This window comes from Atheta coriaria, unplaced genomic scaffold (assembly GCF_025399875.1).
Source record: "Atheta coriaria isolate IRGN ID8LTWV9N9 unplaced genomic scaffold, Caltech_Dcor_3.1 hic_scaffold_6_pilon, whole genome shotgun sequence".
NCBI classification, from domain to species: domain Eukaryota; kingdom Metazoa; phylum Arthropoda; class Insecta; order Coleoptera; family Staphylinidae; genus Dalotia; species Dalotia coriaria.
Window position 1 is genome coordinate 1,493,392 of NW_027045448.1, and position 12,057 is coordinate 1,505,448.

The 12,057-nt window shown below is 37.2% G+C and overlaps 4 protein-coding genes and 1 long non-coding RNA gene across 5 annotated transcripts; 3 read left to right on the forward strand and 2 right to left on the reverse strand.

Annotated features, from left to right (window-relative positions):
• Nucleotides 1–72: 72 nt before the first annotated feature.
• On the forward strand, nucleotides 73–2,085 carry LOC135793387 (ubiquitin-conjugating enzyme E2 J1-like). The gene is made up of 5 exons (XM_065304324.1): nucleotides 73–334; nucleotides 393–609; nucleotides 666–963; nucleotides 1,236–1,408; nucleotides 1,475–2,085. The coding sequence occupies exons 1-5, from the start codon at nucleotides 298–300 to the stop codon at nucleotides 1,554–1,556; spliced, it is 807 nt and encodes a 268-aa protein (XP_065160396.1). The 5' UTR covers nucleotides 73–297; the 3' UTR covers nucleotides 1,557–2,085.
• Nucleotides 1,996–3,582, reverse strand: LOC135793386 (ADP-ribosylation factor-like protein 13B). The gene is made up of 3 exons (XM_065304323.1): nucleotides 3,452–3,582; nucleotides 3,191–3,395; nucleotides 1,996–3,129 (listed from the first exon to the last, which is right to left on the reverse strand). The coding sequence occupies exons 1-3, from the start codon at nucleotides 3,487–3,489 to the stop codon at nucleotides 2,152–2,154; spliced, it is 1,221 nt and encodes a 406-aa protein (XP_065160395.1). The 5' UTR covers nucleotides 3,490–3,582; the 3' UTR covers nucleotides 1,996–2,151.
• A 256-nt stretch (nucleotides 3,583–3,838) lies between these two features.
• Rnb (R and B) lies at nucleotides 3,839–7,336 on the forward strand. The gene is made up of 6 exons (XM_065306283.1): nucleotides 3,839–4,498; nucleotides 4,560–5,003; nucleotides 5,065–5,725; nucleotides 5,781–6,105; nucleotides 6,165–6,416; nucleotides 6,471–7,336. Exons 1-6 carry the CDS (start codon nucleotides 4,235–4,237, stop codon nucleotides 7,255–7,257), a joined length of 2,733 nt encoding a protein of 910 aa, XP_065162355.1. The 5' UTR covers nucleotides 3,839–4,234; the 3' UTR covers nucleotides 7,258–7,336.
• Nucleotides 7,337–9,080: 1,744 nt separating this feature from the next.
• LOC135794841 (actin, muscle) lies at nucleotides 9,081–11,267 on the forward strand. Its single transcript, XM_065306284.1, has 3 exons — nucleotides 9,081–9,226; nucleotides 9,799–10,749; nucleotides 10,817–11,267. Exons 2-3 carry the CDS (start codon nucleotides 9,825–9,827, stop codon nucleotides 11,020–11,022), a joined length of 1,131 nt encoding a protein of 376 aa, XP_065162356.1. The 5' UTR covers nucleotides 9,081–9,226; nucleotides 9,799–9,824; the 3' UTR covers nucleotides 11,023–11,267.
• LOC135794842 (uncharacterized) lies at nucleotides 11,168–11,525 on the reverse strand. The gene is made up of 2 exons (XR_010548961.1): nucleotides 11,421–11,525; nucleotides 11,168–11,365 (listed from the first exon to the last, which is right to left on the reverse strand). It is a non-coding gene; the product is annotated as an uncharacterized lncRNA (long non-coding RNA).
• Nucleotides 11,526–12,057: the final 532 nt, after the last annotated feature.

Consider the following 12,057-nt stretch of genomic DNA (forward strand, 5'->3'; position numbering starts at 1 on the left):
CACGTCAGTTAGTTTTTACTGGTGGGTTGAGTGCGATGCGATAATTGTGCATTCATTCCATTGGTGCTAGTCCACGGCATATCTACATGCAAATAAATGCGAAACGGCTGATTAGTACCGTTTGTTCCATTCCTCGCGTTGTGTTGGTCTCGTTGCATTGTCGGCTGATCGGTAACGGCTGAAGTTGACATTTTCTAGTGGATAATGTTATCGAGTTTCTTTGGTTATTTTTGATGACGATCCCGCATCGACAATCTTCAAATTTCTCGTGTACATTTCAAAGACTTATTCAATATCATGGCGTTCGAGACGAAATACAAATTGAAGAGCCCTGGTATGCAATAATAAAGTTTTCAAGTGGTGGGTTGCCAATTGAATCAATTATATTTTAGGTGTGAAGCGATTGATGAGAGAGGCAATGGAATTGGCTGAACCAACAGAGGAATATTTTGCAAACCCTTTAGATGACAACTTATTTGAGTGGCATTTCACAGTAAGAGGGCCTCCTAGCACTGAATTTGAGGGTGGTTATTACCACGGAAGGATTCTTTTGCCTACACAGTATCCCATGCAACCACCAAATATTATATTGCTTACTCCAAATGGAAGGTTGGTTTTTTTTTCTCTTTGTATCCTATATGAGATTAAAATTTTAATTTGTTTAGATTTGAGGTGAACAAGAAGATTTGTCTTTCAATATCAGGTCATCATCCAGAAAGCTGGCAACCATCATGGTCAATTAGAACTGCTTTACTAGCACTTATTGCATTTATGCCTTCTCCTGCAGCTGGTACAATTGGATCATTGGAGTACACACCAGAAGAGAGGAAGGTTTTAGCCAAGAAGTCATTGAAATGGGAATGTCCTGTTTGTGGAAATGTGGCTGAGAAATTATTGGCAGCACCACCTACCTCATCATTGACACAGGAAGAAACATCAATGATAAAACAAATTGCATTAAAAGTAAGTTGTTTTCATGAATTCTTAGTCTACTTTTAGAGACATAATGTTTCATGTATGCACAGCTATAATCTGGGTTTTGATTCAACTGTAAAAGTGATTCATATATGTTATATACACAGTTTCTATTTATAGTGCTGGTAAATTACTGCAAAATTTATTAACCTCTCACAAAAATTTGATTTATTAAATGCAACACAGGGCAATTTGCTATTTAGTCTTTAAAATGAAATAAATACATTCTTTAACTGTTCTCTATTTTGTAATGATTTTAGGCAGAAGAAGAAAGTAATAGAAAAAACTTTGAAAAAAAGGAAACTAATGAAGGAGATAATCCACCTGTAGAGGAATCCGACTTAAGACAAAGATTGAATATTCCAAGAACAGAGTCAAGCAATATTACACCAACTGATAGTTTACTTGAGGCATCAATCCAGAGTGTTAATAGGTATGTACTGGTTTATGTATACTATTGTTGATATAGATAGAAAGTTTATAATATAACTGTTTTCAGAGATCGATTTTGGTCAACTGTGATTTGGATTATTGTATCCATGATAATTCTCTTAGTAATTCGTCGTGTATTTTTTGTTTGAACCGGGTGCAACTACCTTTATAATTGTGAGGAGATTTGCAAAAGAAAAAAATTGTTTCCAGTGCTGATAATATAAAAGAGTTGGATTATTTGTATATTATGTTATTCAATATATTAGCGTTTATTAATTCCAATGTTCGTTGATGGTGTTACGTGTATTTAAAGAATATGTATTTCATTTATATACCAGAAACGATTCAAAACACTTTTTAACCAAATCGTTGAAAGATTAGATATGTTATGAGTCACGTGTAAATTGCTTTAAGCAGGTCGTTGGGTATACTGATAAACAATGAAATGAAATGGAATTGAATGAAATTCGCCAGAATGCTTTATATTATGAGATAATTATGACATTTTATTATGCAACATTAATTTATTCTATAAGTTAAAAAAAACTATTTGATATGTAATTATATTAAGTGTGATTTAAGAATTAATTAATTGTTACTATATATATTGATTGTATATGGCTTTGTAAATATTTTACCATTTGTAAAAGTTTATAAAAATGGGGGTTCAACAATTAATCTACGACTTTAAGACGCTTTCCTGGCATACGTTTGTAAAATCTTCATAAAAACCATTTAAGCAACCTAAAAGTATGTTCCATTGGGGGTCGAATGGGAATGAATATCATTGATTGGTGGCAAGACATCTTTGATAACATTGAATTGTCGAAGAGGCGCTTCTCGGCGCAATGAATTAAACATAGACAAGTCTCCAGATCCGTCATTATTGGGCATCACACGATGATTATCGCGCGAAACGATAAAGACAGAATCACCAGCTGAACGCAGGTTTCTCCTATCGGGAAGTTTTCTCGAATTTGCACTATTACGCGCCGTTGCGCTCTTTACTGTCTTGGGCTTAGCGCCAAACACGTGCATGGGGGAAACCTTATTATTATGCATTATTTGAAGCGACGTTCGTCGTTTCAGATTACCAAGCTCGAGTTGTTTACGAATCAAACTGGTTGCAGATTCAGGTCGCGTGGATTCCGGTAAAATATCGTTAACGATATCAACACTTGGAATTGACTCAATGTCTGTTGATGTACTTGAAACACTATGCACATCAACACGATTGCTCTCTTGCACAACAATAATCTCATTCGTTGTACCATTTGACGGTTTTATTTTTGCTTCCAGTGCTTCTTCTTCATTGATACGTTTTATTCGCAAAAACTTTTCAATGCGCTCTTCTTCGTCTAGTTTTTGCTGACACTCCACATCTTGTTCTACCCGCTTCTGTAAATGTTTGTAATCCCCGATTATGCTTTGGATCAGCCAGTTGTATCCGATTTTAATTCCACTATCCAATTTGTCTGAACCACTTGCAAAACATGATTGTATAAAAGTTGGACATTCATTTTCATTTGCTAATGATTCCAGGTCTAACTTATCAATTAGATCAATTTCATCTAGAGCTTGCTCATGATCTTGCTTGTTTGCCAGTACAAGCACGGGTTTGCCTTGTATTTTTGAACTAGACACAATGTTTTTCAACACTGCCTGGGCTTCACTCAACCGATTCAAGTCACTTGAATCAACTACAAAGATGATGCCATGTGCCTAAAATGTGTTTTCAGAATCAAATCAGTGTATATTTATTATTTAATAAAACTGTACATACATCAACATAGTACCTATGCCACACATCCCGAAAATCGGATCTTCCTCCCAAATCGAAGATTTTTACATCATACTTGGAGTATTTCAGCTTGACAACAGAAAATCCAACAGTGGGCATTACTGTTTCTGTTCGCTCACCACTCAAGTTTTGTACGGTGACAGTTTTACCAGCATTATCAAGACCAAGTAAAAGTAGAACAATTCTCCTAAAGTAGAATATACATTACTAACATGATAAATAACTATAAAAGTCTTTACGAACCGACTAGCCCCTTGTTTGTTGCAGCAGCAATTTCCCATTTTACGCAAAATTGATGTTTGACAATAAACATTCACATTTTTGTGTATCAAATGTTATTTTTGACTAATAAATTACTCGCACCTGAGAGCGCAATAATTTTGTTTGTTGTGATTGTAAAATGCAACTCACATGAGCATATACATGCAAAAAAGGTAGTACTTGAATATAATATAATTTTTTTTTAAGTTTATTATATGGTACAAAAAAAATAGTACAAGCTATACAAGAATCGATTAATTTTATATAATTTTGAACAAAAATATAAATTTGAATTATTTAGCCGCATAGTGGCATCTCATGGTGATTTTACGCAAATGCATTTGCAGTTTCAAATTACACAAATAATGAAAGTAAATCTTAATTGTTGGACAAAGAACTAATACAACTACAGTTGTTAATATTGAAATAATAAAATTTATTAGATCGAGCAGAATAAACAATTCATTTCAATAGTTTAAGATAAAAATACATTCGAGGACAATAAAAATAGTCATAACCGCAATCTGCTAGACTTGCTTTTGTTGTCATATGTAGATGAGAAAATCAAGGAAGCAAAGTGAAGTTGTGAAGTAGAATGGAAACAAACTTTTGTTCTAATATAGGTACAATAGACGTTTAATGTCAGTCTTTTTGACTATCAGAAATTAGTCAACACTGATTACCTGATTAGGGTTAAGTTAAAAATCAGTGAGCTCTAAAATACTAATTTGTCTAAGCAATCTTGATGTGTATTTGGGTGAAACCATGGAGGATCAACTGTGTTTGGACAAAGTTCTGCAACTTCTCAAAAAGCCACAAAGTGGCAAGAAATTGGTGCACATCCTAGCTGCACTCAGAAAGCATGTGAATGGATCTAATCATCAACAAGCCATTGACATCATCAGAAAATGTAAGATGCTGAAACAAATAATTAGTTTCACTCAGTTTGATAACAACCTGAGAGTTGTTGATCTAACACTTAGTATTCTGGGCAATTGTTGTATGAATGCATCTGTTGTGCACCATGTGGTATGTTAAAATAATCAGTTAAATTCATTAATTTGCATTAATAATATGTTTATTATATTAGGTAAATGAATTGCACATTCATCAGAATTTGTTAAGAGTTCTTGACAAACATAAAAAGGATAGTATTCAGGGGCGCGTGTTTCGTATTTTTGGGAATATATGTGATGCATATGAGCCTATCAGATTGATGCAAAAGGAGGCAAAAGTGATATCTGTGACAAATGAATTTCTCATTGAGTATGCTGGTCATTCAAGTGAGGAACTCATTTATTCTGTGCCAACAGTCAGTATGGCGCTCAGGTATACTAGGAAAATGCTCAGTGTTCTAACTTACAATAGTTTAGTACATGATTATAAAATTATTTTGACAATTGGAATGGTGCTCATAAAATGTTCCAAAAACTGGACTCAGAACAAGAAGGATGATGTGTTGATTACTGATATATTGAAAATACTTCAAATTATTACATCACCTTCATATAAGTATAGTAATCTTATTCTTGATGTAAGTATTTAAATGATTATATTTCACATTTCTACATTTTTAAGTTTTTATTTTGTTATAGTTGAAAAACACACCCAAAGGAGATGCACTGCAATCACTCGGAGAAATTATATTAATTGAACCAGAACGCATCACAAAAATCATTTTAAGACTGGCGCGAATGTCGAAGAATTTATCTGACTTACCAATTGAAACGATAATTACAATTCTGATTACACAGGTTGAACAGCAAACTAGTAATGTCAATGGTTCCCAACGGCATCTTCTCTCGTGTGTTTCCAATTTAATGGATCATCTAGGATTTCAGGATATATTCAAAAATGCCAATATCGTAAATACTCTAATAAAGCTTTTACAAGAGTACAATAGTAACGAGGACTGGTCTGTGCAATGCTGCATTTATATAAGCCAATCGCTGAATAACTGCAAATACAATGAGGAACTTGTGAATTCGCAGTTAAACGCTAATATTATTCCAATTATAGTCAAGAAGTTGGAAGTATTGACAGGAAAATCGACGGGGAAAATCTCTTTACAGATGCATGAAAAGAAAGAGTACAAAGGAACAAATTGCAAGAGAATGAAACGAATTGATGACGACACTTTCCGATCAATGGACGTTGATCGGAGCTCGGATCGTTGCGCTAGTCCTAGTTCATGTAGTGATGTTTCCTCTTGCGGACCATTTTCACCTGCAGCTACATCAAATTTTACTGGCGATGGTATGAATCCATAACTATTTATAAAAATAAATATAATTGATTCTTCTGGTTTTAGATTCCGACTCGGATAATTATTCACCGCTTTGCAGTGAGACTGAATGTGATGAAGAGTATCGAGATGAAAATGAAGAGATTCAAGAATTAATACCCTCAGACACGGATGACCATCGACCGACGTATACTCAAGACCAAATGGCGTTGCGGTGCAAATTAAGATACGAATTATGCTCGCTCTTGAAATTGTACTGTACTGTGAAACCCATACATCAACATTTAGGAGATGTTAAAGTGATAACAATTATAATTAATTTAATGCTGGGTTCGTTTGTTACTGAAGAGTTGAATGAAAAGGAATATTTCATTATCAAAGCAATCACACTGTAAGTCAATCAACTTAATGTGTTCATCGTTATTTTAAGATTCACTCTTTTAATTTTAGAACACATCAATTTCTAATACCATTTATGGCGTCTGATTTGATTTCACAAGTATATGAGGTGCTTGATACGGAACATACTGATATCTGCAGTGATTGTGATTTGCTTCAAATCAAGGCGAAGCAAATAATTTCTAACTTTTTAACAACAGGTGATTCAAACGGTATTAAAGGAGACATTGCATATATTTTACTGGGGAAGGATAGCCAAGAAGTCAAGTCGAAAATAGCTTTGTCAATACCCTATGTTATAAGGTAAATTACAGCTTTATTTACTTAATACACATTTAAACATTATGAATATTGTAGAAATAAAGTAACATTAGTAAAATTACTATTGGATTATGGCGGTCTAAATTTATTAATGAATCAACTAAAGGAGGAAAAGGATCGCCGATTGCAAGATAAGATTATCAAGTCAATTTGCACTTTGGCATCGACGACATTAAGAATTCGAAATCCAGTTCAGAGAAAAGCGTCCTCGCGGAAAACAGCTCGAGGTGCACTGACATCTCCGAAATGTGAACAGTCTGTTATCAAAATTGGTTTTTATGTATTACCGGAAGAGTGCAAAAATACGGTCACTTTCCTACTCGACGATGGCACCAGAATAAATGCTGATCGTGATCAATTAAATAACAAATCAGATTATTTTAGCGCACTTCTCGGCGGCTTCTTTGTAGAGTCCCAGTCAAAGGAAGTTTCGCTAAAAGATGTTTCTTGTGATTCTATGAAGTGTTTATTGGAAATACTCAAAACAGATTATTTATCCACTGGCAGTAGTTTCAGCATCGATTATCATCTGGATACTATTTTAGAAGTGTTGCTGCTGTCCGATCGGTTTTTACTCAGTGAATTAAACTATATGTTATTGTGCCACGTGCAGCAATTAATATCGCTACACACGGTGCCAACGATATACAAATGGTCGATTGAATCTGGCACGAATATGCTACGCATTGATAGTATAGCGTACGCGTTGGTCAATGATAACACGTACAACGATAAGTTGGAATTGTTTAAAAATCTCTTCCAAATTGGGTACACTGCGGAACTTGTTGAGGATATCACGAAACTCATTTGTCAGTTTTTGTGATCGACGAGGCAATGTATTTGTTAACGTTGTAAATACTAATGTTTGTAAAATATATAAACAGTTATTCATTAAAAGCTTACATTGTGTATATTAATAATTAATTTTTATGTGGTCAATAAGTTTTGTATCAAAATTTATATTTGGTTTACGCATTAGTGAGTTTTACGATGCGAGCAAATGTTACTTTTTTCAAAAGCCACAGTATTTTTAAATAACCGGAAAAAATCGCATCGAATTTAATTACACGCTTCACAGTTTCGTTGATTTTAATTACGTTTACTGGGTTAATTCGCTGCAATCGAACAGTCTTTCATCAATTAACGTTAAAGACTGTTTATTGTATGTAAATCGTTGCTGAAAATGTCAGGAAATCATTTTTCTTGTGCAGTGCAAAAATAGTTGTGTCGTATGCATTTAACTTTCACTGCCTTTTAAGGAAGCGTACTTAAATGATTTACATGTACCTACCTAATGTATTTGATTGTTTACAATCGGAAAATAAAACCTCCTGTGATATTGAAATAACCTTATAACATGCACTAGTTATTTTTATTTGATAGCAGTTACCCTTAGCAATAAACATATCAGCAGAAATGCAAAAATAGCAACATTTTCGGCTAGAAAATCGAAAATATGGGTTTTTGAATCATACGATTATTATAGGAAGAAAGTCGAAGTAGGTGGATTAATTTTGATGTATTTGGAAAATAAATATTTGCCACACTAATCAATCCAATTAGGGAGTGTAAATCCGAATTTTGCCGCGATATAATTACCAATTGAAAGTTGCTAATTGTACATACTTGTCTACATTATGCGCGATCGTTGTTCCGAGCGTTTCGGCTTGTTAATTCTTTTAAGTGGTACGAACTTCACAAACCATGATTAATTGAAGATTTTAATTGCCTGGAATGGGTGTACGCATGTGAAAACTTAATGTAAATATGTGAAGTGATCCGCATGTGCGGCGGTTTACTATTCACCAAAAAAGTAGGTGTGCAAACGGCAAGCAAGCGTTTGCGCTGCACATTCACAGCGAACTGGCGGCACTTTCCTGCCGAAAACTTTTTCGAGCTGCGCGGATGCTATATGGATGTGCGCATCGCGAATATATAAATATTTTATTCTCGTTCTTATTTTAGATGCAATTACTTTTTAATGTTTTGTTTCCGATGACGATTCATAATAATATCGGACTATTTTTATTCAATTGGGGCACGTTGCTTTCAAAGTTTCTTTGCACTTAATGATTTAGAAAAATTAAACTTCTTATTGATGCACTTGTCTGCTCTGGAGGCATTTTTAGCCCACATCTATGGGGTTCGAAGATGAAGAATTCCAGATGGTGCGTCGGAGACACAAAGAACCCTCATGGCGCAGTTTATAAATAGTCGCTTCGTGGACAAGTGGCGGAGAAATTTAAATTTAGCTTCAATACCTAATATGGTACGATTTGCAAAATATGGATCGCATAACGAAACAAAAACCGACTCATCGCAAAATCGTAAATTTGGCGACGGATGCGTAATCAGCGCAGTGAATAATAGATTAGCACTGTAGATAATCGTTCGAGTATGTTTAGATTGGCCGAGCGCATTCCTCGGGGATTCCAGGATTTATCCATAAAAGGAAATAAACCGTTCGCACGGTGCGTGCGGCCCAGCGCGCGTCGCGACGCGTGCGTTGCGCGTGTGTTTATCTCGCGGGCGCGCCGTTGGAGGCGCGGGGCCTTACGACGTAGGGATGGTATGTCTGCATATGGGCCGCAGTACCTCCCACAGTTAAGCAGCGTCGCGGCTGCCTTATTTGGACGACGCCACGCGTCTGCGTCGCGGCCCTAGCTAGCCATACATGGACCACGCGTACTATTCATAGACGAAGGAGACGGTGGTATAAAAGCGGCGGACGGCCGCAAAAACGGCACTCGCAGCCTACAAGCTTAGCAGCTGAGTCCTTTCTGTCGTACGAGGTACAGTAGTGTATTTTAAACTTTTAGTGTAACGCATTCATATACCAGCGCCAGGCTTGTTAGTTACTCAGTAGTGTTCACGACTTTTGGACGCGAATTCGATTTTGTGCGCTCCACTTCGAGATTTTTTTGGATTATAACGCGACGGTGTGAAAATTTGGTGATTTTACAATATTATCGTGTTTTTCTGCTATAACCGGCGAGCAAAAATATTAAATAAATAAATATAAAGTGAAACGTTTTATCAAAATAATATTTTACGTTTAGTTAGTTTTGCCATTCAAAATTTTTTATTTTTGAAAATGCGAAATATCATCGGCCGCGTTTTACGACGATATAAAATTTTTGTCATTCAGTTTTTATAAATACAAGTAAATTCATTTACGGGCCTCGGCGAATCGATTCGAGTATAATTGGATTACGCTGAATTTGTACGCGTAGTATATTTAGTTCGCGTTCTAGTAAACTATGCGCGTTACATATTGTTATGTAAAGTTTGGCACGCTGCTCAATATTATAATTTTGGCACCGGCGCGCTGATTTTCACGCTCGTATCTTTTTGCCTGTTACAGAAGAAAAAAACCAAACCTCATCCAAAATGTGTGACGATGATGTTGCGGCGTTGGTCGTTGACAACGGCTCCGGCATGTGCAAGGCCGGTTTCGCTGGTGATGACGCGCCCCGCGCTGTCTTCCCATCCATTGTTGGTCGCCCAAGGCATCAGGGCGTCATGGTCGGTATGGGACAGAAGGACTCGTACGTCGGTGATGAAGCTCAATCCAAGAGAGGTATCCTCACCCTGAAATACCCAATTGAGCACGGCATCATCACCAACTGGGATGATATGGAAAAGATCTGGCACCACACCTTCTACAATGAGCTGCGTGTCGCCCCCGAGGAACACCCCATCCTCCTCACTGAGGCTCCCCTCAACCCCAAGGCTAACCGTGAAAAGATGACCCAGATCATGTTTGAGACCTTCAACACCCCCGCCATGTACGTCGCCATCCAGGCTGTGCTCTCCCTGTACGCCTCCGGTCGTACCACCGGTATCGTCTTGGACTCTGGTGATGGTGTTTCCCACACCGTCCCCATCTATGAAGGTTATGCCCTCCCCCATGCCATCCTCCGTCTGGACTTGGCTGGCCGTGACTTGACCGACTACCTCATGAAGATCCTGACCGAACGTGGCTACTCTTTCACCACCACCGCTGAACGTGAAATCGTTCGCGACATCAAGGAAAAGCTCTGCTATGTCGCCCTGGACTTCGAGCAGGAAATGGCCACCGCCGCTGCCTCCACCTCCCTTGAGAAGTCCTATGAACTTCCCGACGGACAGGTCATCACCATCGGCAACGAACGTTTCCGTTGCCCAGAAGCCCTCTTCCAGCCTTCCTTCTTGGGTATGGAATCCTGCGGCATCCACGAGACCGTCTACAACTCCATCATGAAGTGCGACGTCGACATCCGTAAGGACTTGTACGCCAACACTGTCTTGTCTGGTGGCACCACCATGTACCCTGGTAAGTTACATGAAGACATTCTTCATCCTCGAACGGCTGCGCTGACACACTTCTCTTCTGCCTATAGGTATTGCCGATCGTATGCAGAAGGAAATCACCGCTCTTGCCCCATCCACCATCAAGATCAAGATCATCGCTCCCCCAGAAAGGAAGTACTCCGTCTGGATCGGTGGCTCCATCTTGGCTTCCCTGTCCACCTTCCAACAGATGTGGATCTCCAAGCAGGAATACGACGAATCCGGCCCAGGCATCGTCCACCGCAAGTGCTTCTAAACTCCTCACTATCTTACTTCTACTTATTATTACAAATACAATTACAACTACAACTTTATTATTATATCGTCATCGTTGCGACAATGGTTGCACTGCCAGAAAGACTCTTCTTATGTTTTACGTGAACATGTTTCATTTTACGATCTTGTGAATATCATATATTATATTATTTATTATTATTAATTATAATTACTTAATTATGCAATTCATATAATAATAAAAAAACATCAGTTATTAATAAACAACCCGAAGTTATGACAGTGCACAGACGCCATGTTTCAATAACCTGGAATTTCCTCGTCGCACACACACGTGCGGCGTCCGAGGCCTTTCCTGGTGAGGCCTGAAAGATATAGCATGTCGCTGAACTTAAAATTAGTTTCGATTTTCTCAATTACCATGTATGGTTATGCGATAGCGACCATGCGCCATTGCTTAAAAATAACCTAGCGACACCAGACTCCAGATTCGTCCGTTGCGTCCGACATTTAGAGCGCCGCGTGCGCCACTACACATCTTTATTGGTGTTCTAAAATAAACTTAACTAAACACATGCTCAGTTGAGATGCTCAGTTGGGTACCTTGGTCAAAGCATAGTTTTTAAAAATAGTCTTCATCAACGTACCACTTTGCAATCGTTGCAGTGAACCAGATTTCTATAGAACAGAACAGCTTCACAAACGGGTACATCTTTAATATAGTTTTAGATGTTGACCAACGCGACTTTGAGTTGAAAGTTATTTTATTTTATAAATATTACTACTACTGTTGCTTTTTATCTTGGGTCTCAATTTTTGTTCAAAACAGCACCCAAGTTGCCATTATCAAAACAATCTAATTTTTGAAAATTTTAAAATTTTAAAATAAAGGCACTTCAGATAGAAATTAATAATTTTAAAAGCTGCACAGAACAGTTTACCATTTAAAGAGACAAATATTAAAACATTCAACACTGATACAAACTGATACATACAATAATATATTTCAATATTTTACAAATGTGAACCAAAACAAGCATATTTTTGTTCAAGCATT

Bases quoted from the DNA above. Each gene is read 5' to 3' on its own strand.
- LOC135794841 (XM_065306284.1), top strand. From the start codon at position 9,825: ATGTGTGACGATGATGTTGCGGCGTTGGTCGTTGACAACGGCTCCGGC. The intron at 10,750-10,816 runs GTAAGTTACATG...TTCTGCCTATAG, and splicing joins TGGCACCACCATGTACCCTG to GTATTGCCGATCGTATGCAG.
- LOC135793386 (XM_065304323.1), bottom strand. From the start codon at position 3,489: ATGGGAAATTGCTGCTGCAACAAACAAGGGGCTAGTCG. The intron at 3,396-3,451 runs GTTCGTAAAGAC...ATTCTACTTTAG, and splicing joins AACAAACAAGGGGCTAGTCG to GAGAATTGTTCTACTTTTAC. The intron at 3,130-3,190 runs GTATGTACAGTT...AACACATTTTAG, and splicing joins GGCATAGGTACTATGTTGAT to GCACATGGCATCATCTTTGT.
- LOC135793387 (XM_065304324.1), top strand. From the start codon at position 298: ATGGCGTTCGAGACGAAATACAAATTGAAGAGCCCTG. The intron at 335-392 runs GTATGCAATAAT...ATTATATTTTAG, and splicing joins ATACAAATTGAAGAGCCCTG to GTGTGAAGCGATTGATGAGA. The intron at 964-1,235 runs GTAAGTTGTTTT...TAATGATTTTAG, and splicing joins TAAAACAAATTGCATTAAAA to GCAGAAGAAGAAAGTAATAG.
- Rnb (XM_065306283.1), top strand. From the start codon at position 4,235: ATGGAGGATCAACTGTGTTTGGACAAAGTTCTGCAACTTCTCAAAAAG. The intron at 4,499-4,559 runs GTATGTTAAAAT...TTATTATATTAG, and splicing joins CATCTGTTGTGCACCATGTG to GTAAATGAATTGCACATTCA. The intron at 6,106-6,164 runs GTAAGTCAATCA...TTTTAATTTTAG, and splicing joins ATTATCAAAGCAATCACACT to AACACATCAATTTCTAATAC.